Source organism: Rhineura floridana, chromosome 3, assembly GCF_030035675.1.
Source record: "Rhineura floridana isolate rRhiFlo1 chromosome 3, rRhiFlo1.hap2, whole genome shotgun sequence".
NCBI classification, from domain to species: domain Eukaryota; kingdom Metazoa; phylum Chordata; class Lepidosauria; order Squamata; family Rhineuridae; genus Rhineura; species Rhineura floridana.
The window spans coordinates 4,659,090-4,683,643 of NC_084482.1; the positions used below are offsets into that span (position 1 = coordinate 4,659,090).

The 24,554-nt window shown below is 43.2% G+C and overlaps 2 protein-coding genes across 7 annotated transcripts in view; one reads left to right on the forward strand and one right to left on the reverse strand.

Moving 5' to 3' along the window:
* CCDC22 (coiled-coil domain containing 22) overlaps positions 1 to 3,615 on the forward strand; it is a 33,738-nt gene extending 30,123 nt beyond the window's left edge. For both annotated transcript variants that reach the window (XM_061613984.1, XM_061613985.1), the window contains exon 18: positions 3,172 to 3,615. In XM_061613984.1, coding sequence (XP_061469968.1) covers positions 3,172 to 3,285 — 114 coding nt within the window. In that variant the 3' untranslated portion in view covers positions 3,286 to 3,615. The remainder of the gene's footprint in view (positions 1 to 3,171) is intronic.
* On the reverse strand, positions 3,036 to 23,436 carry FOXP3 (forkhead box P3). 5 transcript variants are annotated; one of them, XM_061613987.1, is made up of 11 exons: positions 23,415 to 23,436; positions 22,976 to 23,046; positions 17,617 to 17,752; positions 17,030 to 17,110; positions 15,355 to 15,457; positions 15,145 to 15,271; positions 9,461 to 9,527; positions 8,502 to 8,676; positions 6,967 to 7,043; positions 5,431 to 5,532; positions 3,036 to 4,082 (listed from the first exon to the last, which is right to left on the reverse strand). In XM_061613987.1, exons 3-11 carry the CDS (start codon positions 17,734 to 17,736, stop codon positions 3,819 to 3,821), a joined length of 1,116 nt encoding a protein of 371 aa, XP_061469971.1. In that variant the 5' UTR covers positions 17,737 to 17,752; positions 22,976 to 23,046; positions 23,415 to 23,436; the 3' UTR covers positions 3,036 to 3,818. The 5 variants fall into 5 exon arrangements, with proteins under 5 accessions (XP_061469971.1, XP_061469973.1, XP_061469970.1 ...); XM_061613989.1 differs by lacking the exons at positions 22,976 to 23,046; positions 23,415 to 23,436 and adding an exon at positions 19,207 to 19,331 and having other exon boundaries at positions 8,580 to 8,676; XM_061613986.1 differs by lacking the exons at positions 22,976 to 23,046; positions 23,415 to 23,436 and adding an exon at positions 19,207 to 19,331.
* Between the last annotated feature and the right edge of the window lie 1,118 nt (positions 23,437 to 24,554).

The window sequence follows — 24,554 nt, forward strand, 5'->3', positions numbered from 1 at the left end:
TCAACAGAGTTACACTCCCCCTGTCTTTCTCCCGACAAAGGTCATCATACAGGGCGACCAAGGCTGTCTCCGTGCCAAAACCGGGCCTGAAACCCGATTGAAATGGATCCAGATAATCGGTCTCATCCAAGAGTGTCTGGAGCTGGTCGGCAACCACTCTTTCTAGGACCTTGCCCAAGAATGGAACATTCGCTACCGGTCTGTAATTGTTAAAATTTTCTGGGTCCAGGGAAGATTTCTTCAAAAGTGGTCTCACCACCGCCGCCTTCAGGCAGCCAGGGACCACTCCCTCTTGCAATGAGGCATTAATCACTTCCCTGGCCCAGCCGGCAGTTCCAACCCTGCTAGCTTTTATCAGCCAAGAGGGGCAAGGGTCCAATGTAGAAGTGGTTGCGCGCACCTGTCCAAGCACCTTGTCGATGTCCTCAAGCTGTACCAATTGAAACTCATCCAACAAATCATGACCAGACTGTGCTCCGGATACCTCATTCAATTCCACTGCTATAACATTGGAGTCCAAGTCCTGACGGATGCAAGAGATTTTATCCTGGAAGTGCCTAGCAAATTCATTACAACGGGCTTCAGATGAATCAATCATGTCCTTAGGGCCAGAATGTAACAGCCCTCGGACAATTTTAAAAAGCTCCGCTGGCCGGCAGATAGAAGATTGTATAGTGGCAACAAAGTATTGTTTTTTTGCTGCGCGCACAGCCCCTAAATACAGCTTGGTATAGGCACGTACCAGTGCGAAATTGCATCCATCAGGAGTTCGTCTCCATCTGCACTCAAGCCGTCTCCTGTACTATTTCATCGCTCTCAGCTCTGTGGTGTACCATGCAGCTATATGAGCTCTACTCAGGAGAGGGAGCTCAGGAGCGATCATGTCAGCTGCCCGGGTCATTTCAGTATTCCATAATTCGACCAGGGTTTCGACAGGAGCGCCAGCCTTATCAGCCAGAAAACTCCCCAGAGCCTTTTGAAAACCATCCGGATTCATTAGTCTCCGGGGGCAGACCATCTTAATAGGTCCCCCACCCCTGCAGAGGGGAGAAGCCGCTGTAAGCCTAAACTTCAACAAGCAGTGATCTGTCCATGACAAAGGGGCTGATGTAAGACTCCCTACCTTCAGATCACCTTCACCCTGTCCAGTTGCAAAAATCAGGTCTAGAGTATGCCCTGCCACATGCGTTGGGCTGATAGCGTATTGGGACAGCCCCATGGTTGTCATGGAGACCATGAAGTCCTGAGCCGCCCCAGATAAGGCGGCCTCGGCATGGATGTTGACATCCCCCAGCACTAAAAGTCTAGGGGATCTCAACAATACATCCGAGACCACCTCCGTCAGCTCAGTTAGGGAGTCTGTTGGGCAGCGGGGTGGGCGGTACACCAACAGAATCCCCAATCTGTCCCCCTGACCCAACACAAGGTGCAAACACTCCAGACCAGTAGTCACATGGACAGGGAGCTTGGAGAGGGCGATGGAACTCCTATAGACCACAGCAACCCCCCCTCCCCGGCCCTCAGATCTACCCTGATGCTGAACCAAATACCCAGGTGGGCATAGCTGGGAGAGACTAACCCCACCCTGCTCACCCACCCAGGTCTCGGTTATACGTGCCAGATCGGCCACCTCATCCACAATTAAATCGTGGATGAGAGAGAACTTATTGTGAACCGATGTGGCATTTAAGAGCAGCATCCGGAGATCTGAGAGCTGGCTGATAGGGCAACCAGCAAACCTGTGGGTGCGTGGAGGACCGGAACACGGCACAGCTGTTAACTGTCTGGGCCACGTTCCCGTCACCTGGCAAGTCCTCCGCACAACGTCATATCTCCCTCTACCTGTCACTACATCAATTGGGCCCCCCGGAAATCTCCCCAATCGACTTTGGCTCCTCTCTCCCAGGCACATCTTGCAAGCCCACACACACGAACACAGTCAAACCATGCACTCCCCCCACACACACCCACACAGTCAAAAACTACTACAGGGTCACTCCTTCTCTAGTGCAGCTTCGTTGTTGGAAAATATATCAAGCCGTCTTCCTCAAGGACAAGCAGCGCCACCACCAGCTGCCTCCTGCTCCGTTGAGAATAGTGTAGCTGTCGTCCTCACCCACCAAACAGGGCGAAAGAAATCACAAACAATACAGGCAGGCACCTCAATCCAACCGCAGCTCCTGCCCGTGGGTCACGAGCGCACAGGCAGTTTGTCAGCACCGTCGGTCGTCTGGGCGCCGTAATCCACAGGTCCATACAAAGCAGCGTCAGGAAGTCCAGTACCGGAAAAACATTCTGTAATATCTCATGTATTGGATTTGAAAAAAGCTTATAAAAGCCTCTGCAATCTCCACACATAAATATTATGGACTCTGTAATCAAATCTATATTGTTTTGTGATTCTGTGGCATCACCATGCACTTAATGATACTGGGAGCAAAATTATACATCCTAAGCATTTTTTACTTTCATTTTTACAGAAAAGCTAGTCTCTTGTCATTAAGGCTGCAAGTAAAAAATATGGGTGGCAGGCTTGTAGCCAGAGGGGCCTATGTGGCCTAAATTTTTTCTGTCCCTAATTTTTTTACAAAAAATAATTACATATATTACAGAAAACAATCTCCCCTCCCCCTACTTTTTTGGTGCCCCTTGCCCTGAACTTTTAGGCTTACTATGGCCCTGGTGGGTGGCTGTGATTTCCTAATGACAGGATGTGGGGCTTCGGTGACCTACATAGCTCTTTCCCCTTCCCCATGATGAGCAGCAACAGAATTACAGTGCCAGGAACTGAACCTGGGCCCCCCAGCATCATGCAAAGCATCTTGTTCTCTGCCACTTGAGATGATCCCTCCTAAACTAATGTTCGAACGTTATACAAATGATACACATTCGGTGTTTTCATTTGTGTGGTTTTGTTTTAACTACTACCAGATTTAGCAGGCAAACTGTTCAGCAATACAATCAGGGGGATATGGTTTTAAAAAAGGCCACAAAAAAGCTCCCTTTTAACACTTATTTTATTTTAAAATTCTCCTGAGTGCACCTCTTAAAGGGCAGCTTGCATAATACAATTAGGATATCAACATAAAACTACTACATTCTCTCTGCCCCCCAACACTATCCAGCAGTTAAACACACAGTTCACTTATAAAGTAAAATGTCTCTTCGCAGATTGAGAGTGAAACCAGCAAAAAAACCCTGAGCAATTTGGAGAGGATCCTCAATGACTACCGGGCCATGAAGCAAGAAAATGCAGCACTACTCAGCCGTACCCGAGAGACGTGAAGACCCCCATCCCAGTACACAGCCACAGGTGCTTGTGGGGGCCTGGCCTGTTTCTGATTTAAACTCTGCTGTGCCTCTAGAAAGGAGGGGCATGGGGAGTGTGAGGAGGGCTCATCCTTCCAGGCTTTGTCTGCATTGTGAGTTGCTTAAAACCAAGCCAAAGTGCAGTACGTATTTGGCGGGGAGGATTGGCCCCTTGTGCTATCCTTCTGACAGATTGTATATTGGAGAAGCAGATGTTGGGGGACTTGGTTTCCTCCATTTATTATTTCCAAGCAAACCCATTTCTTCTCCTTCCCTCAAAACAATAAAAATCTCTTTTCTTTTGCAGAGTACTGGTGCTGATTGGGTGTGGAGTAACATGGAGCAGGGGTATGTGGGTGGTTTAGACTGCATTAGTTTTCTAGAGTAGCTGACGGGCCTTGGAAGCCAGCTTGACCACGTGCACATAGATGCTCACACACATGTGCGCTCATTCACTCCCCCACTCCCCGGGACTTCTGAAGTGGGAAGTCAGCATTGGATCCTTCAGCTCATGGTCCCTGAGGAAACAAAAAGGGGAGGGAGGACTCTGGCCTGTAGCAGATGCTGCTTTCTGTTCTTGGCTGGCCCATTCTCTCCCATGCCGCAGAAGAGCCTCCTGTTCCTTGGCTGTCCAGAACTGGGCGAGGATAAGTGGAGTAACGCTGGTTCCTTTTCTTTTGGTATTCAAACTCATTCACGGTCCACACAGCTCCTTTCACATTCTCCACACGCACAAAGCATTTGTGCAAGCTAAGGTTGTGTCGAATGGCATTCTGTGAGTTGAGAAGAAGGATGTGGGGGGGGGGGACTGTAAGATCTGCTTTCTCCTTTACGCCTGACGTAACTCTGCTCCCCCTGCCAAAGTCTCCCTCCCTCATGTACTCAACAGGGAACCTTCAGTTCTCTTAGAATCTTGTCGTATGGCTCCCTTATTTGGTGTTCAGCCCCTTAACCCCCTCTATGGCATTCTAGGAATAGTCATGAAGTACTTGCTCTTGAAATTAATAGGCATGTGTATGGCTACAATTACACTGCGATCCCAGGAATACAATATCAAGAGGCTGCCTTACACCGGCTCAGTTAGCACACAGTGCTAAGCCAAATAATGGCTTAGTGTGAACAAGCAAGCATGCTGGTGCACAGTAAGAAGACTGCAGCCACTTTGCTCCTCCTTGACTAACACATGCCTTAGTGTTACATGTGTCCCCAGGCGGGTGGTTTGTCTTGCTCCAATCAAACCATGAGGAGTAAGTCGAGAACAAACCATGTCTAAAGTTCATGGTTGGTTTAGAGCGAGATAAATCACAAGCCTGGATTAACACACTAATGCTAAGCTAGACTACATTTTAGCAATCTGGGTAGTGTGGTAGCAGCAGAAGCTGGAGTGGAGCAAAGTGCCAGCAATGTCCTTACTGTTTCTCAGCATGCTTGCTCATTCACACTAAGCCATAATTTGGTTGGTTTAGTGCTGTGTACAAACTAGACTACTGAGTCATACCACTGGTCCAGGCAACCCCGGAATGGTTGATTCACAGTAGCTTTTTCAGACCATCAGACAGGGTGATCCTTTCCCAGGGATGGTACTTGAGGTTTCTCTATTGAGGGTAGCAAGGACTACCTCCGTGCAAAGTATGTGGCCTACCACTGAGCCATCAATTTTCCACATAGTTTGTTGTGAAGTGCAGAATCAAATATTAACTCTGAGTGTTATCTGTGTGTTTCTTTTTTATTAGTTTTAAAATATGCAACACAAAACTAAGACCAACAAACTTTCCCAAGTTTGTGTCTTTCTGAAGCAAGGTTCTAATCCTTGCCTCTTTTATTCCATATATTATAAATAATGATAATTATAAAGCACTGTCCCACATCTTTCATTAAGTTGTGTTTCCAGTTTGGCAAAGTACACAAATCAAAGTAATTTTTGTTTTTAAAAATGTTTAAACTGAAGAATTTGGGAGTTCTGGTTTTTTTTCAATGTTGAGATTTCAATGCAGAAAGAGATGCTTCATCCATATCCCCTCTCTCTCCTATTATCTCTGTGATTTTCTCCTGATCTTGGATGATGTTGCCCCTCAGCCTAGCAATACATATCCCTTCAGCTTAAAGCTAGAATCCCCTCACCTTCCAGGTAGTTACGTTGTGCCTGAAGTAGCCAAAGTTGTTGCTGAACCAGCGATAAATCTCATTCAGGTTGAGCTGCTTCTTGGGAGATTCTAGGATGGCCTAAAAAGAATTGGCATGTATGGTTAATAGCCTGGTCTCGGGGCCAAGGCAGGCTCGTTGCTTTTCTTTTTGCAATGTAAGAAAGGAACCTTCTGTGCTCCCAGTATTGAAGTGCTAAATTGCACACATGAAGAAGGTGATGGAGAGAAGGGCAGGTAAACCATGCCTTGGAAAAGGGTTTGCCTGTACCTCCTATGGTACTTGTGAAAGATCTCAGTAAATATCTTCTCGGAAATCCACAATGCCAAGGTATTCTTTGTTCTTACTGCTTAGTTCTTGTTTTCACTGTCTTGGCTTCTCCTATACGGAAATGCCCTCTCAGCTATGTCTGCATTTCATTGGCTGTCAGGATTGGGCAACTACCTTCCCTTCTGTTCTGAACAGAAGAGAGATGCAAAGAGTGAGTGAACATGGTGGTGGTCTTGTCCCCTCTTCTGCTCTTTTAGATGTGGCAGCCATTTTCTGTTATGCCATGCCTGTATTGCAGCCATTTTGTGACTAGTGCACACTGGCCCAAGAAGGTTGGCAACCCTGCATGCCTTTGGAGAATCCACACCTGCATTGTATGGTCAGTTATGCAGCCTGAATCCAAAAGCAGGCAAAAACATTTTGTTTTCTCCAGCAGCTGCCATGTGCAGCCCTAGAAGTAGGCCTCGGTATCCTTTACAGTGCCACAGAGGTTTAGGGCCTCAACATAGCACTTGCATGTTGTTGGGAGAGCTGCGCCCAAGCATTCTGTGTACCATGGCACAAGATCCACAGGTGTGTCCTTCCGTGTTGACCTCTTAAATTATTTATGCCTAACATAACATAAATGGCTGACAACTCCCCCAATTGCCACTAATTACACTCCCATGCAAAGCATGTGGCAATCAGATGATTTATTTTTTTTAAACGCCTTTTAGCTGCCCCCTAGTCCTAACTAGTCTTAGTCAAACTGGTAACAGCTCAAATAACCCAGATACAACTTGTTCTCTCCATGCAGGGGAACCTGGTGTTGCTGGACTCCCCATTTCCCGCTAGTCCCAGCCAGCATAACCAATAGCAGGGGTTTATGGGAGCTGTAATCCCACAACATCTTCTGGAAGGCCACAGGTTTCCTGTCGCTGTCTTAATGGGTATGTTATAACCACACTGTTGACTTCAGCAAGCTGTTGGCTACAGGAAACATACACAAGTGAAAGGTGATTCTTAAGTTCAGGGAACAAAGAGCTTTCTGGACATAGTGCTGCAATAATGTTGCAGGGTGGCAATGGCATGTGGGATAGCAAGAACGGTGCTTTTTGCTGGAACATTTAGTCATATTGTGCCTGGGGGGAAAAAGGATTAGTATATTTGGTTTTGGAGTGAGCTAGTAAAAAGCTGCATCATATTTAAAATATAGCCCTGTGCTATTTTTATGGGGTTTCATATTTACCTTTTGCTATAACTTACCCATCGAATAAGGGCAGCATATGTGAAAGGTGGGCGGTTGATGGTGTACTGATAATATTCCATGCTGGGGTTTCTCTCTGCAGACAGAAAAGAAGATATAAGTCTTAGTAGGCGCAATTGTTTTCTAGAGTCATCTGGTTCCAAATCCTCTTCTTGGGAGTCCAGTAAGCCAAAACTGTTTCCTAAATGGCAGACTCCAACCAATAATAAATATGCTGCCCTGGGCTCATGCAGGGAGGAAGGGAGGGATATAAATCTAATAATAAATAAATAAAAACCCTGTGTGAGATCCCTTGCCTCTACAGCAGTCAAGGCTGACTGATAACTTGTGGCAAAGGGCACTCTGCACATGCACATTGCAGCAAGCCTTCAGATGAAGCAACTAAATGGCTGGAGGCTGAGATTCTAGGATGGTTATTGGCTTCTGTGACATGAAGCCAGCCTCAGATCAAAGCACTGAAACTGTTTTTTGCCCATGGGCTTACCTGCAAAATGGAGCAGACTCCATATTACATCTATGTTGCTCTTGTCCTCTTCATTAGAAAGAATCCAGAGCACAGATTATTTCATTCTGTCAGGATATCCTTGAAGTTAGCCTAGTACTGCCAAGGTGTCATATATGTTACCACGCTGAGAATATGGGTATGCCCTTTACTAGAAACTACCTGTTACTAGTCTACAAAGAACTCCAAGAATGAGGAAGGTCATTGTATGTCATCCCCAAGCAGCTATGAGATGGGATGCTAACTAATTCATCTGGCTGGGTAAGAGTCAAACAAGGTGTAGAATTCAGCACATGAACTCTTATGTTTCCACTGTGTATGGCGAGAACCCCTCCTGAACCATTTCATTTCCTCATCTCTTGGAAGCAGGCATTGTCTTCAATTGTTGCTATCCTGTTTTGGCTTTAGCAACCCTTCTCATACCCTGAACAGATAACAGCACTTGATCTTTTATTCCCACTAGGGGTAGGTGAGAATTCAGCTGAATTTGGATTTAACACTGGCTTTTTCAATGGTCTGCATATTCTCCATCTTTGTGGAGTGATCCTGATTGCTCTGAATTTCAATGACATTCTCTCAGCACCAGATTTCCCCCCACTCTAATATTACCTCAGATATATTATTCTTTTATTGATTTTACTCATGGCACAGTACAGCACTCTCTCGCTGTCTCTGCCCCCCCCACTCTAATAATCCAAGCTCCAAGCAAGGAGGAAGCAAGCCAAGCCTATAACAGTGGAGAAGGATAAGATGGGCAAGCCACGTTCCTTTCAAAATATCAATATTTCAAAATATCAATATTTTTCTGGAAGGAAAATAATTGGACTGGTAAAAGCAACGGATAATATCCAAAGAACTAGCTTGAACCAATACTGCCTGTTAGGTCAATGGGGTGATTTTGAAGTGGTAACAGCCAATGGGTCTCATCCCTAACACTCCTGTAATCTAAAAGCCAGACTGTGCCAATCAATTTCCAGAGCTAGTAATGGGGATAGAATCCTCTCCTCCATTTCCTGCCATCACATTTCTCACCTAAACCGATGTGGGCTCCATGGCTGTTAGAGAGGTATTCCTGACCCTCACATTCATTCCTTGGCTCTTTAGTCTGACCTGAAAGGACTAGCCCTGGTGCATCCAGATGTTGTGAATGGGAGTTGGGTGCCAGCTCTGCACGCATAACATACAGTCTCTGCTTCTCTTGTGCCAGCTAGATCATGGGGGAAGGTGGACAAGAGAACACAATCACTTTCTATATGTGCCACACATGCCCCCCCCCCGGCCTTATCCTTTAACCCAGATTACTGATCGGTTGTAAATTCCTTGTATCTCTGAACACAAGTGACAAAGATTCTTGAAAAACCTTTTCTTGTTTTTTAAGAGTAAGTCTCACTTTCACTATTGTTACGGAAAACAGCAGCAGCCATACCCACTGAAAGCTCTATGATGCAACAAATAGATTTTATCCCTCCTTGGAAGCCTTCATTGTTCTCTCCCAACCTGCAGTCATCCCCTTCTACTCTTCACTTGCCAATATCTTCTTCAAATTTTGTTTTCCCCTTGCTCCTTGTTTTACCCAAAGGCAACCTCCACCCACACCAGCTTTAGAAAAATTCAAATACCCAGTTAAATAAAGCATGGCTCTGTGCAAAATAATGCAAACCAGTAGGATCTGCAACAGAATGCTGCAGTTCCTGTTCAGGTTTCCAGCCATTCCATTCTATTCTCCTCCCCCCCCCCATTAGCATTCCATGTCCTCCTGATTGAAGGATTCCCCCGTAGGATTTTTCTAATGGTCGTTGTACTTCTGCAAATCTTAGGGTTCCCCCCAAACTGCTACAATCTCCCTTTCATGCATGGGTGCTGCCATTTTGACTGCATATGGATCCACACTTGGAGGCCTGCATGTGCAGCAAATTCTCTCTCTGTTCTGAAGGCTTGCTCAACAGCCCGCTGTGTTAGTGCCCATTTCCCACACCCCAGGCCTTACATACCTGCAAAGTTAATTTGTGCACCAGCTCTTCTTGCATCAGCCACTCTCTGCGCTCCCTGCACATGGATCTGCAAGAGAAAACAGGCCTCAGGCTACCATCAACCATATCTATTTCCAGCTGTCTTGTTTTCTCCCTGGGACAACTCTGCCTGCTTGCAATCCCAGGTCTATCACTGTCCTAAGAAAATCCTGTTTTGTGTTTGGTTTTGGTGGCTGTCTCCCTACCTGATTAACACTTGCCCATTTGGGGAGCATGGCACAGGGATGGGGGAGAAATTCAATTTGGTTTGCATTTATTTATTTTTATTTATTATTTGATTTATATCCCGCACTTCCTCCCAGCAGGAGCCCATTTAAAACTGAGTTGATCAAATTTGCACTTTCTGAAAAGATACGAGAATTTAAACAGTGCTATCCTTTGAAATTCACACATACCCAAATTTTGGGATGCAATTCTCCAACCAAACAAAGTTCACAAAAAATGCCTACATTAGGGGGAAATGTGCATAAAAATGAATGTATTGAGTGAAAATGACATGCAAAAATGCCTTATATAATGAGAAATGGCTTGCAAAAATGTGTTTCTTAGGAGAAATTCACATTAAAATGCTGAAGAATTTTCATGAGGAATAAAAAAGATCCGCAAAATGCTGCAGAAATGTGGAGATCTGAATTTAAGATTGAGAAAAATGAGAAATGAAGGGAACTGAAATGATCATCTTTCCATCCCTAGCATGGTGAGCTGGTACCAGCTGCCTCATGTAGAACAAAGAGACTTCAAACCTTTTTCTCAACACAAACATAATGGAAACTGTCCTCATTTGAGGGCTTCTAAGCTTGAGACTGTTCCATCTGCAGGACAGTGAGACGATAACAGTCCAAAGATTCCTTTTATCTTCTCATAGGCAAAGTTAAATTTTAACTATTTAATTCAATTCAGCCCACAATACTTCCTCTATCATCTAGACCAGTGGTTGTCAAACTTTTTTGGTTCGCGGCGCACTGTAAAACGTATAAAAAATTTCTGGTGCACTTTGTGTACAAAATTTAAAATATATTAATATATTTTAAACTATTAATAATAATAATAAACTTTCATAATATGCACGGCACACCTAGCCACCTCTTGCAGTACACCAGTGTGCTCCGGCGCACCGTTTGAGAATCACTGATCTAGACACAGGGCAGTTTCTAATGCACTCAGCAGAAGGATTTACACTTGTACAATGGATCTCCCCCCACCCCACCGTGCATGTACCACACCTTCCCCAAATCCACTCTGGAGAGTTTTATGGGGCATGCAGGGGAGGACAGGAGTCAATTTCTACTGCACAAACATAAATCTTAGTGCTTAACGCTATGGTGGATACAAGCCACAGGTGCACCCGTTCTATTTTATTGTTATTATTTATTAAATTTATATCCCACACTTCCTCCCAGTAGGAACCCAGGGTGGCAAACAAAAACACTAAAAACATCATAAAAGCAGATGTTACAATATATTAAAACATATTTTAAAACATATTAAAATAAAACATCTTAAAAAAAAATGTTAAAGCTTTAAAAAGTCTTAAAAACCAATTCAAACACAGACACAGACAGGCATAAGGCCTCTACTTAAAGGGCTTGTTGAAAGAGGAAAGTCTTCAGTAGGTGCCAAAAAGATGGCACCTCTCCAATATTTAAGGGGAGGGGATTCCAAAGGGTAGGTACCAGTACACTAAAGGTCCGCTTCTTATATTGTGCGGAACAGTCCTCCTGATAAGAAGGTATCTGCAGGACACCATCACCTGCAGAGTGCAGTGATTGACTGGATATATAAGGGGTAAGACAGTCTTTCAGGTATCCTGGTCCCAATCTGTATAGGGCTTTGTACACCAAAACTAGAACCTTGAACTTAGCCCGGTAGCTAATGGGCAGCCACTGCAATTTTTTCAGAAGTGAGGTGACATATTAACGATACCCTGCCCCAGTGAGCAGTCTCGCCGTCACATTTTGCATCAGCTGCAGCTGGTAAAAGGCACTCCTAGCCACTGAGGTCACCTGGGCCTCTTGCAACAAAGACAGATCCAGGAGCACCCCCAGACTACAAAACTGCTCTTTCAGAGGGAGTACAACACCATCCAAAGCAGGCAATTGACCAATTATCTGCCTCCGTCTTTCTAGGATTCAGACTCAGTTTATTGGCCCTCAACCAGCCCACCACCCAGTGCAGGCAGCGGTCCAGGGCTTGCACGGCCTCTCCCGAGTCAGATGTTACAGAGAAATAGAGCTGGGTATCATCAGCGTACTGCTGCACCTCGCCCCAAATCTCCTGATGACGGCTCTCAAGGGCTTCATATAGATGTTAAACAGCATGGGGGCAAGATGGTACCCTATGACACTCCATAGCACAACTGCCAGGGAGCCAAAAGACAACCACCCAATGCTATTATCTGAAAATGACCCTGAATATAGGATCAGAACCACTGTAAAACAGTGTCTCTGATACCCATCTCACCAAGTTGGTTCAAAAGGATACCATGGTCAATAGTATCAAAAGCACCTTGGTACACCACTGAGCTAAGGGCAATGAAACAGGCTGGATGACAGAAGTGGTGAAAGATGTGCTGTGAGGCAGATCAGGTGCAAGTAAAACAACACAACTGTGCCTACTGTGCAGCGGTGAGGGTGGTGAAGATGGCCAACTTCTCTGCCACCATTGTATCCTCAAATAGCCGTCCAGTGGAGCTTTTCCTTATTGTCGGGTCTGTTGACATCAACTCCAGGAAATGGAGTTTTAGACCCTCCGGAAGCCCACTGTGAATTGTTTGCAAGGCACTTTGAGGGTAAAGCTGCTTGCCTCTTTAGCGGTCTTGATACCCCGTCTACATCTAGTGTAGTCCCCAGTGAGGTGTCAGTGCAACATCTACTGCAACTCCTTTTTTCAGTTGATGCGGCCTGATGACGTGGGCAAGGTGCTTGCCACCACGCAGCCAGCAACATGTCCTCTCGACCCTTGTCCTCCTTGGCTTATTAAAGCTTGCCGAGGGGGGTTGACAGAGTGGATCCAGGGTATGGTCAATGCATCACTGTGGGAGGGAGTGGTTCCAGCCTCCCTGAAAGAAGCGGTGATCTGACCGCTCCTGAAAAAGCCCCCCTGGATCCATTGGTTTGTGACAACTACCACCGGGTCACAAATACCCCCTTTTTAGGGAAGGTGATTGATAGGGTTGTGACACAGCAATTGCAAGTACTCTTGGATGAAACAGATTATCTTGACCCATTCCAATATGGGTTCAGGCCTGGTTATGGGACTGAATCAGCTTTGGTCACCCTTATGGATGAGCTTTATCGGGAGAAGGACGAGGGAGTGCAATCCTGTTATTCTTACTTGATCTCTCGGTGGCTGTATAGAGATCACACTAGTATGGGTGCAGCCATGGCTTGTATCTATACAACAGGCTTGCCCCTTGTTTGTGTTGGGCCCCAGAATCTTATTCCCTTCTACCAATATTGTTGCATTAGAGTTCTCCATCTCCTCCTGAAATTGCAGGCTGGTTGGAGAGGAGAGTATATTCTGCTCCTCCACTCCTTCCTCCTACTGCGTGACTGTGACTGGTTCATGGCCTATTATCTGTGAATAGAATCAAGGTGGAATTAAAAGGCTGCATGGTGCTAGGCCACAGTCTCCAGCCTTGAGCTCCACTGCAGATTTTTCTGATAACCACACTTGCTTGACAGAATCGTGGAGTAAAACACAGAGGTGTAACATTTTTAGGAGCAGTGTGTGCAAGATGTGCAGTAAGTTTCTAAAGCCTGAGATTATTTTAAAAGCACTTGTAGTTATATTTTGTGATACCTAAAAGCAATTAGCATTGCCAACTCTTGAGGCTCAGATCTTGAGATGCAGGCAGCAGGACTGGCCCAAGACCAGGGGTGTAGCTGCCCAGAGTCAAAGGGGGGTCATAGACCCATTAATTTTTGGGGAGCAGGATCCCAGCAAAGGCAGCATGTTAGCCACTAAGAAGAGTTCTTGTCCTTTTGTGCTGATTGGTGCCAATCAGAGTGAAAGGAGGTGAGTCAGGTAATGCACAGCCTCCCCTTTCATGTCGATTGACTGCTAGGGGTGTCTGTTGTAGTGGAGTGTGGACTCTCAACAACAGGGAGAGTAAAGGAGAAGAGGGAAAGTGGAAAAGGGTGTGTGGCATGATTATCATGAAGGGACCCTGCACTTCTGAATTTGCCACAACACTACTGCCCAAGGCATTTTGCTAGCGAAGGCAAAGGATAAGATGGTGCTGTGCCCTCCCACTACTTGTACAGAAGCCAACTGGAAGCTGAATCTAACTTCACACTGAGGATAGGACAGCATCTTCCAGTACAAAAGAGGGCAGCAAGATAGCTTAGGAGGTAGAAGGCAGGCTGTATGGCACAGAAAGGGGGGGGAGCTGCCTCACTCTGTCTAATGATAGGGCCATCCCTGTTGGGAGCCAAAAGATAGTATTTCATAGATTTGGTTGTGGAGGTTTGGGCAGAGCAGACTATTGTGGCACCAGCTGATGGGACAGGAGAAGGACCTGGTTATGCTTGGTGCCTCAGGTGTAGAGTATAATGGACATGTTGAGGCAGAGCAAATGTTTAAAGCTCTCAAGCCAACCAGAAAAATAGTCCAGTCTACCCTCAGAGTTTAGTCATTCCCCTGCAGAACCTGAGACGGTGGCAAAAATACTTTTTCTAGATATATATCTGTCTGTCCTGAAAATATTAAAATAGCAAAATATAACTTAAAGGAGTATTATAGTAATATAACACTAATTTTTAAAATGATAGTGGGGTGGAGAACCCTTTCAGTCACTGACATTTTAGCAAAGTAGTTAATAGCAGTGACCAGAAAGGTTTGTTGTTGATGTTGTTGTGCTATCGTTATTATTTTTTAAAATGTTGTAACACTATAACACTATTTAACTTGTATTTTTTCTTTTTTTTTAATTTATAGCTAGAAAAGCATTTTAGTGCTAATTTTTTTTCTTAAGAAAATTAAAAGGTTATTGCCCTGGTGCCTAATGCAAAAGGTTATAGTGAATGGGCTTACACAGTGAGACTTCCCCTTCTCCTCCTGTGTGCCAACAATATCTGCTCCGGAGGGTCCCTTAACCCTTGAGCAGATTTTGAGGGTGAATGGGGGGGTTGCTGGGGAGAGGAACGGAAAGTTCTGGAAGTCTGTTGTGCAAGTGGAACAGCAGCATTGGCTACAACCTATGTGTACTGAGCTATTTTAGGTTCACCTATGCAATGCCATGTTTCTAAAAAGATGGAAGAAAGTGCTAAGGGCATCATAAACCTCTGGAGATTCTTTTGTTTTTCTTGAAAAGGTTTGACACTGGTGCTTCCAGACAGGTGTTTGTAATATTAAGCTCCTGTCTGGAAGGCGCCTCTACAGTGCAAACGAGTCAGAAGCACCACAGGGAAAATACAGGATGCAAATGACTGGATAAAGTCATTGTGTGGATGCTCCACTAAAAAAAAAGAGGAAATAAAGTATGACAATTCCCCACTAAATCCCTAACGTGTGAGCACCCTGCAACCATGTAGTGTTGCCTGCCCTTTAATATTTTGTTTTTAAAGGCATCTGGTAGGGATCATTTTGGTACAAGAAACTTGTGCTTTAGGAATGAGTGGTGAGGACAGTGTAGGCCAGCTCACCTTTCCGCAAGGCTGTGAAAGCAAGGGGCGTTGTCAACAGGTATCCTTTTCCCTGGGGACCGCTTTCTGGAATGGAGGGCAGGGAGAGCTGGTGACAGAACCCAATCCCAGTTCTCAATGGTGTTTCCTGAAACAAAGCCACACGAGGGTAGGTAGGGAAGCTGCCATAGTCACACTCGTAAATACCATATTTTCCCTGCCTCTACTTACGGTGGGATAGGGCATGGCCTGAACTTGCTGACTGGGTTCCTTGTGATACTAAAGACCTCGGAAGGGGCAGGAAGCCAGGTTCACTGCTATTTGTGAGGATGACCTGAGGGGAAGAAAGCAGTCAAATGAAGGTCAGGAATCTCATATCTGAAACAAGCCCCCTCTGTATATATTTACTATCTTCTCACATGACATCAGGGTGGTGGTGTACAGCAACATAAAAAAATTAAAAGCAATACAGACCAATCATTAAAATGACTGGCTATTCAAGCTTGGGTTGGCAACTTACCATTAATAAAACTCTGTGAGTGTGTGCGTGCTTGTGCGTGTATGTGTATATATATCATTTGTTTTGGGGCAATTGGCCAGAAAAGCAAAGGACAAGGTTAATTGTTTGTTTCTCTCAGCTGCTTTTCTCTCTTTCTTTTAAAAAACAGTACCCCACAGGAGAATGGCTTTTGTACAAGGCTCTGCCCCAGTTTTCACCAAAGCTATAGAGCCATGCCTGTAGCTGACCTCTGGACTCCCCCCACCCATAACTCCTGGGCTCCAAATCTAGACCCAAAGTGCTCTGCTTCCAGGCCTTGCCTTGGTATGATATCTATTATTTATTTATTGTTTCAAGAGTTGCATACTCAAACCATGTTGTGATCCTGTGTAACTCCTTTTTTACCTATTTACTCTGAAATTTAGGATAAGAATTACAATTGTAGACTGTCTTACAACATTTTGGGGAGTTAGTTCTTGACTTGGGGACAATGTGATTAGAGACATTTTGAGACTCTGTGGTCATAGCAGAACTAGAAAGTCCTCATACCTTTTAATCCTGTATAATAATATGAGCTGAGAATTCTGCATTGCACATTTTCATGTTCAGAATATTAAATAATGTGTTTTTATGTATGTTACTTTAATTAATGGAAACCCAACTTTATCAAGGAAGGCGGAGTAAAAACATTTAGACTTTCTCACAAACAGACATATACACAAGCTACCATCCCATAGGTCAGGGGTGACCTGGAGACCCTCCAGATGGTCTGAAACTGCAATTTCCATCAACCCCATCCAGCCTGGTCAACAGACAGGGATGATAGGGAGTTGTAGTCCAGCAACATCAGAAGGGCCACCCCTGCCATAGAACCTAGAATTCAAACTTGGAACTTCCTCTCTGATAGGAATGGAAAGATCTGTCAATTTCTGTTTTCTCATTTTCTTCTTTTTCCAGTCTTAAATTCAGTTCTCTACATTTCTGCAGAAGTTTGCCATTTTTTCTTTTAAAAAATCCTCATGAAAATTCTCCAGCATTTTAATATGTTTCTCCTAACAAAACACATTTTTGTAGGCAGTTTGAATACTGTATACATTTTTGCAAGCAATTTCTCATCATATAATCCATATTTGTATGTTATTTTCATGCATATATTCATTTTAAGCCCACTTTCCCCTAATATATGCATTTTTGTAAACATTGTTTGGACAGAGAACCACAATGTAAAATCCAGATAAGTGTGAATTTCGAAGGACAACTGTGTTTCTGAAACAATATGAGAACCCAAGTGCACATTTGCTAAATTTGGCTTTAAATGTGAACTGAATCAAATTTCTTGCCCATCTCTACTCTCTGATCATATGCTGGTTTCTTGACATTTGAAGGATTTCAGGGTCTTGGCAATACCTTGCAGGTCGGCACCTTGTGGTTCTGTTTGTCCTGAGAAGTTATGGCCCTCTGTTGGCTCAGAATCGACGGCGAGTGTACCTGGGAAGGGCAGGCAGCACTGCAATTATTTTGCAACAGGTGGGCCGGGGCTGGCTCCATTATTTTGGAAGCCCTTGAACAACTTGGCCTAGGAGGGGGATTTTGAGGTTTACTTTCTTCTGAGCAGCTCCAAGCTGGTTGGGTTCAATATCAAGAGAGAGATCAAACATGGTAGCAGACAGTGGGTGGTATTCAACTGAAAACTTGTGCTAGTGCAAGGTTTAGCACTTGCACAACAGGATTTCCCCCCCTGCATGCACCCCACATCATTCCCAAATCTGCTCTGGAGGATTGGGGGAACCCTCATAACAGATTTAAGGGGCACATGGGGCGAGGAAAGGGGAAGGTTGTTCCATCATGCAAGCAGGAATTCTTGTGCTAATGGAACAATTTGCCGAGTGCTACGTTGGTAGATCTCAGCACCTGCCTGACCATAACAGCCTCTGATATTTGCTATGAGTGGACTTAACTCTCCACCCCCACCTGTTTTCTACCTTCCAACTTACTTCTTGCCTGCATGGTGCAGCACAGGTCAGCACTGTTGGCCGATTCTGGGTGCCTCTTCTTGGGCTGGGCTGCAGTAGACTCTTGGGAGCTGGTGAGGAGGATGGCTTGGAGCCAGGCATCAGGAATGGGAAATGTCTGCAATAAAATTTCATCCAATTTGTTACCTATTAAAGATATTTATAAGATACCTTATGGTTGGCTTGTAATTTTGACACCTTTTCCCCATAGCCCCCAGGGGCAAAGGTCTACCTTTGTTTTGTATTTGTTTTTAATGTTTTAATTGTTGTAAACCGCCCAGAGATCTTTGGCTATGGGGCGGTATACAAATGTAATTAATGATGATGATGATGAAGACCTCTTGGAGGCTGGGCCTGGCAACCAAGAGGACTTCTGTATCTTTAAAAGTTGTGCAGGTGGGAGGGAGAATTCCACCTGGTGGCTTTTCCCATTACAGGGTTGCAAGAACACCTGCACTTGGCTGACTTTTTTTTCTCCTAAAGATACAGGATCAATCTCAGGGATTGAACCTGGCAACCCTAATATACACATATTATAAAGGAGGGAGGCAGGATTTTGTACAAGATTTTAAGGCCCCCTAAAGTGTAGGGCCCCAGTTTGCTCAGTTTGCTGCCCCATAAAGACACCACTGGTCCTCATTCTACCACATACTGTATCACAGTCCAAAGGTTACCAACTTCTGATTTTAAAAATACTAACCTCCAGCCAGGTCAAGGGACAGAGCCAAGAAAGAATATGGAGGGTCATGTGGAAAGTCTGATAGACTCAAGTTTATTTGCATTTCACATCCCAGGAATAATTATCAGACACAACACAGTTTTACTGGTCACATCTAGACTTATAAGAAATCATATTTCATTTTATCTATTTTTAAAAATTTTAAACAAGTTTGTTGTAACTGTTTTTCCTGGAGAAGCAATTTTATTAAGTCCCCCATGTTATAGAGGCCCATCTGGCTTCAACTAGAAGCCAAGGATTTAGTGTTGCTGCGGAAAACTCTTCCAGCAGAAATTCAGCAGGCATCCTTGCTTTTGTCTTTCAGGCATCTCTTGAAGACCTTTAATTATAATCACTGTTTTGTACTGTTTTTAATGGTGCTTTATGTTTTATTGTATACAAAGGGATGTCAGAGAATTCTGTCAGAAATTGATATGAGGCAATTTGCATGTTCGTCCAAGGTTGGAAATGAAAATCATGCAAAAGAAAATGAGCAGTAATCACTATCTTTATTTTAGTCTGCAAAAGTTACATAAACAATTGTTCTTTTCTGTGTTGTTGATGTTTCCCTTCCATTTAAATGTATTGAATGAAATGACATTCGTTTCAGCCATAGCAGATGGAAGCTGAACTGTAGCAGAAAGAAGCAGCATTAATTGTGATGAGCAGAGGATGGGATGGAAACCGCTGCTTCCTGACATCCTCCGTACACTGCCCTGAGATAGCAGTAAATAAGTAAATAGATAAATGTAAACTGGCTAGTTTTTTTTAGTAGGGCTTGTGTCTCTCACAATGCTGTGTGAGACTTTTTCTGGCATGGAGGAGGTAAGAGTGATAGGGTAAAAATTGCTTACTTTTTTGTGTTATAGGACCTGTAATGGTGTTGTCAACCTTAAATAAAGTTACTGGAGTTGTGTAGAAGAAGCCCTGTCCTCTTTTGGGCTTGGCTACCTTTAACAAATAACTTCGCCAAGGACATGTTAGAATTTCCCTCCCCCAAAAATGAACTGGATAAGGGAGCTGTCAAGCTAACTCTGCAGAGCCTTTTGGGAGTTGCAGGTTGTGTGGCTTGCTTGCTGACTCTCCACGCCAGGGAAATGCTAGGACTCGGAGAGCATGGGAAACTGTGCAAGGCATGCTAGGAATTGTAGTTCAGCGTTTGGCTCATATTTGCATTATTTTGTAAGCATCTCTCTTATTTTAAAAATAATATATAACCAAAAACCCCATTCGGCTGTAGAAAGTTCTTTTTGTTTAGCACCAGCTGCTGCAGTATAAGCCTCTCCTGTTTATGGAAGGCAGCCAAGGTTGCTGCTCTTGCAGAGTCCCAAGGAGGAGGGGGCGGCAGAAGGGGAGAGGGAGAGACTCGGGTTGTGAAAGGCTCAGACACTAGTATCTTTTGGCTTTGCAAGCTAGGATTGATTTGGAATTAATTTTGAAAACAACATTATTTGAGCTGTATTGCAACATGTACCCTATGTGTTGTATTAATCTTATTTTTATTTATTTACAGTGGGTTGTATTCAACTTAAGTCCTACTCACCCACTGAAATTAATGAACCTATGTTAGTCATGTCATTAACTTCAGTGGGCCTGTTCTGAGAAGGACTAGAGTTTAATACCACTAAATATTTTTATACCGCTTATTTCTACAAGCGTCCTCAAAGTGACTGTTAAAAAATCCTCCTAGTTATTACTGACTATGGTTATGTGGGGTTACAAGAACATGTAATCATTTAATATAGCAACATTAACATACTTGGTGTGCTGCATGATCTAAATTTCAGCACTGGGAATGGAGAAGCAAGGGTGAAAAATCACAAGGAAATGGTTGGGAGACCCACAGATGATAATAGATCAGTGTAAACAAAATTAATAAATTGTCTTTAGGCTTAGTTTCTCAAGTAGGCATGAGGACTAAGGGATTACATTAAGGCCTCATGGAAGAAATGGGTTTTGAAGTGGGATCCAGAGATTGGGAGGGCATTCTTCATCTTCACCAAAGATATAAATACAGGTATGTTTTCATAAACTTAAGTAAGAATACATTTTAATCTGGAATGCAACACTTGTGTGAATGTTATTAAAGCAGGATAGAAAATGGGAGAGAGCCTAACAGCACGGTCTACAGTATACATGTTCACTCAGACAGAAGTCCCTCTGAGTTGAGTGGGGTTTACATACTCCCAGGATTGCAGCCATATTTAACTTAAGTATGTATTTTGACTTCTGACTGCAACATGGATTTTAAATTCAATGGGCAGTCAGAAAAAATGTTACATCCAATGTGTCATTTGCAACTTGGCAGCTAGACATATTTGCTCACAGATGAATAGCCTTTGAGTTCAATGGGTTTTATTTCCCAGATAAATATGTTTAGAACAGAAACCTAATAGCATGATCTTGTTCTCAGGTCAGACACAATTGCACCAATATGCCTTTGCGTGGATACTGGTTGCTACTTGGCTTGGTGCAGTAAGTGGTGATATGTCTTGCATGGACCCAAAGGTTCTTGGCAGCATTGCTGTACTAGGACAGTTATGATTATGGTTGCCTTTTAGGCTAGACTGAGGACGAGTTTTTAAATCTGTTAAAGCAAGGGACAATGCAGGGCCCTGTCTGGTCCTACCATCTGTCTCCATTAAATGTGCAGTATGGCACATCTGGATTCCTGCAGGTAAGGGTAAGGGATGGACCACAGGACTGCAAAGGGAAAGCTCATGAGGAGCAGCAGCTGCCTTGTCTCCTGCTGCCTCAGGAGATTTAAATCATATATAGTGCCTGGATCACAAGGTGGCAACTGCTGTTGTATGCCATATGATCCAGTCCCTAATTCTTCATCCAGCTGCTAGGAGACCATGTCCAGGCTCTGGTGTGTCAGAATACAGAGGGCACAGGCATCAGGCTTGCAGGATCTACTTCACTGTTTACAAGATCCCCAAGACTACCAAACAGATTAAAAGAATTCTGAGCCAAGGAGTTTGTTTTGAGTACTAGAAGCTTAGGTTCCACACAAAAATCCATTCCTGGTTATCCACCCACCTTTTTTCTTAATTTCAGCAGTGTAATTGGGGGTGAGTGGGTAATTTTTTTACTGCCATTGTTAAACAATCAGGAGTATGTAAAATCATCCCAAGATCTACCAGTAGATCCTGATTAAGGATGGGTGAGAAATTCAATTCAGTTCATATTTAAAGACACATCTATCAAATTTGCACTTTCAAAAAAAAAGGGAACCAAAACACAGCCATCTTTTGAACTTTGCACTTATTTGAATTTTGAATTGCAGCTTGCCAGCCAATGTTCCCGTAATGCATATAATTAAGGGAAAGTGCATTAATGTGAATATATGAGTGACAATAACATACAACATGCATTACATCATGAGAAATTGCTTGCAAAAATGTGTTTATTAGGAGAAATTCACACTAAAATGCTGGAGGATTTTCATTAGGATTTTTTTTTAAATCACAAATTCCTGCAGAAATGCGGAGAACTGAGAGAATCGAAATCAACAGAGCTTTCTATCCCTAATCTTGATCTACTTTCTGCCCACCCCGTCTTACTCAAGAAAAACAACCATGCCCTTACAATTAATGAACAGGGAAAATGATAGTGGACAAAGGATAGCGCTACACATTGCCAATGCTGTAGATTACGTGTTTTACATAGCAAACGCATAATGTGTAAGTAAAATAGCCATGTTCACATGCCTTTCAACACTCATGTGCATGCAACTGGGAAGTCTTGTTTACTGGGTTCCTCAGTTTTCACACAGTTAGCAACACACAGTTACTTAAATATGTCCATACAGGTGTATTTTGCTTCTACATCTTACACATTTGATGCATTGGCAAAATGTAATGTTGTACAAAAGGAGTTGTGGGTAGTGGCATAAGAAACTGTTTTGCATCGCCAGATGACATAACACCTCACTGGGCCATAGGTTGCTGGCAAAAAAATCACCACACCTCAGCCTTTATTCCCCACAATGCAACGGAGCTGGAGAGACATCAGACATTTGTGTAAGCACTGAAATAAAATTATATTGTATATATAATGAAGGTATCAGGAAGAACGAAGTGCCTGCTTGCAGCTGGAGTATCTTCTGCATGAAGCCATTGAATGGAACAAAATTTCTGAAAATAAGCATACCTGTTGTATACTCCTAAATATAATATAATAGGTTACTAAAGATGCAGAGGAAAAGAACATCCTTTTGAAGAGGTTGGTACAGTAGTTCTGGGAGAAGAGATGGCCATGGGAAATGTTTGTTTAATGCATTACTACCTTGCCTTTCAGGGCCATCGGCAGGCTTACAAAAAACACTTTCAAAACAGTTTAAAGATGAAAACAATCCCATAAAGCACAATTTTAAAAAATTAAAAACCAAGAGCAGTTAACATTTCCCAGCACATCAAATTAATTAACCATAATTATATATATAGCAATGTAAATTTTTGCCACCAAAGCAAATTAGTTAAATATGTACTTGAATAAAAACATTTTTTTAAATTAAAGCCATGCATACCTCCCTGGGGAGGAAGTACCAAAGATGGAGTCACCACTTTAAAAGCCCCCATTCTATGGTGGCTGGCTGGCTACCAACCTAATCATTCTTACCTGAGAGTAGGTAGGGGCAAGAAAGTTGATTCAGTTTATATTTCAAGCTGAATTTATGAAATTCATGCTTTCTGAAACAATATGAGAATGAAACACAGTCATCCTTCAAAATTGTACTTATGTGAATTTTGCAATGCAGTTCACTAACCCAACAATGTTTACAAAAATGCATACGTTAGGGGGAAGTGTGCATAAAAATGAATATATGAGTGAAAATAACATATAAAATGCATTCTATATGAGAAATTGCAAAAATGTGTGCATTAGTCAAAACTGCCTACAAAAATGTGTTTAAGAGAAATTTGCACTAAAATGCTGAAGCATTTTAATGAGATTTTTTTTAAATTGCAAAGTTCTGCAAAAACACAGAGAACTGAATTTAAGATTGGAAAAATGAGAACCTGAGAGAACTGAAATCAATAGATCTTTCCATCCTTACCTGAGATGATCTGATTTAGACCACAGGGTTGTTTATGATAAAAAGGAGAAGCATTAAATGCTTTGCTCACTGAAAAGTGTCATAGAGATGAATAAATACTACATATGAGCCACACACAAAAAATTAGGTTCTCAAGCAACTGTGATGCTCTTGTTCTATTACATATTTCACAGGTAGTGTTTGTAGTTGGCATTTAGATGATGCACTAAGGACATATCTCTGCTGCATATTACAATTGAGACTGGTTTAGTAGACATGGCTTGCCTTTTCAAAAATTCTAGGAGCCTACAATTCTGTGGGAGTGCTGTGAAGCTTTTGTTTGAGATCTCTGTATCCCTTCATGGGACTCTTAGAGTTGCTTGGGGGCAGGCATGATAGATAGAAGGGTACCAAATCAATCTACATTTCTGTTGTGTAGAGATGCATTTGATGGGAAAGTGCTAATGTCAGGGATTTACATATTATGCTTGCTGAGGACTACACAAGAAAATAAAGTCTGTCCATGAGTTATCAGTGGAACGTGTGTGTAATTTATTATGACATTTTTATACTGCTCTTCAACAGAGTCCTGTGGCTGGTTTACCATATGGGACATCGAGAGAAACATGCCTGTGTAAAAACTGCCCCTCGTGATCACACAATGTGATTCAAGATTTTCATTCCACCACCATCCCCACTCCAACCTTGTTCTAACCACTAGATACCACTCCCTTTCCTCCCACTGATGACATCTTGTTATCAGTGATCTTTTCAAGTTCGGGGCCCATGTGCCTTTCCTAGAAAATAGGGGAAAATGCCTCCCCACAATCTGTTTCGAATTGCTGACGCCTGTTCCCAGAGAGCGTGCGTCATACATGGTTGGTAACGCATGCTGAGTTATTTCCTATACGTTAAACTGAGCATCAAACCGCTTCCGTGGGGTTAAAAATTCCCCTCACATGGCAAATTTAGCGGACTGAGGGGTTGGAAATATAATGACCCACTGAAAAATTCCAACTCACACAATGTGCGTTCAAGCCCACCTCATACAGATTTGAAACATTTGAACACACTTTAATTATCTGTTCTTAAAACTCTCAATTAAAGAGTGATAAAAGGTAGATTTTCCTCACCTTCCAAACATATTTACATATGCAGTGG

Excerpts from the sequence above, each read along its gene's own strand:
- FOXP3 (XM_061613987.1), bottom strand. The coding sequence starts at position 17,736 with ATGCCTGGCTCCAAGCCATCCTCCTCACCAGCTCCCAAGAGTCTACTG. Across the intron at positions 15,458-17,029 it reads ACAAGGTGCCGACCTGCAAG|GTCATCCTCACAAATAGCAG; the intron begins GTATTGCCAAGA and ends TCTTCCCCTCAG. Across the intron at positions 7,044-8,501 it reads TGGAGCCCACATCGGTTTAG|AGAGAAACCCCAGCATGGAA; the intron begins GTGAGAAATGTG and ends TTCTGTCTGCAG.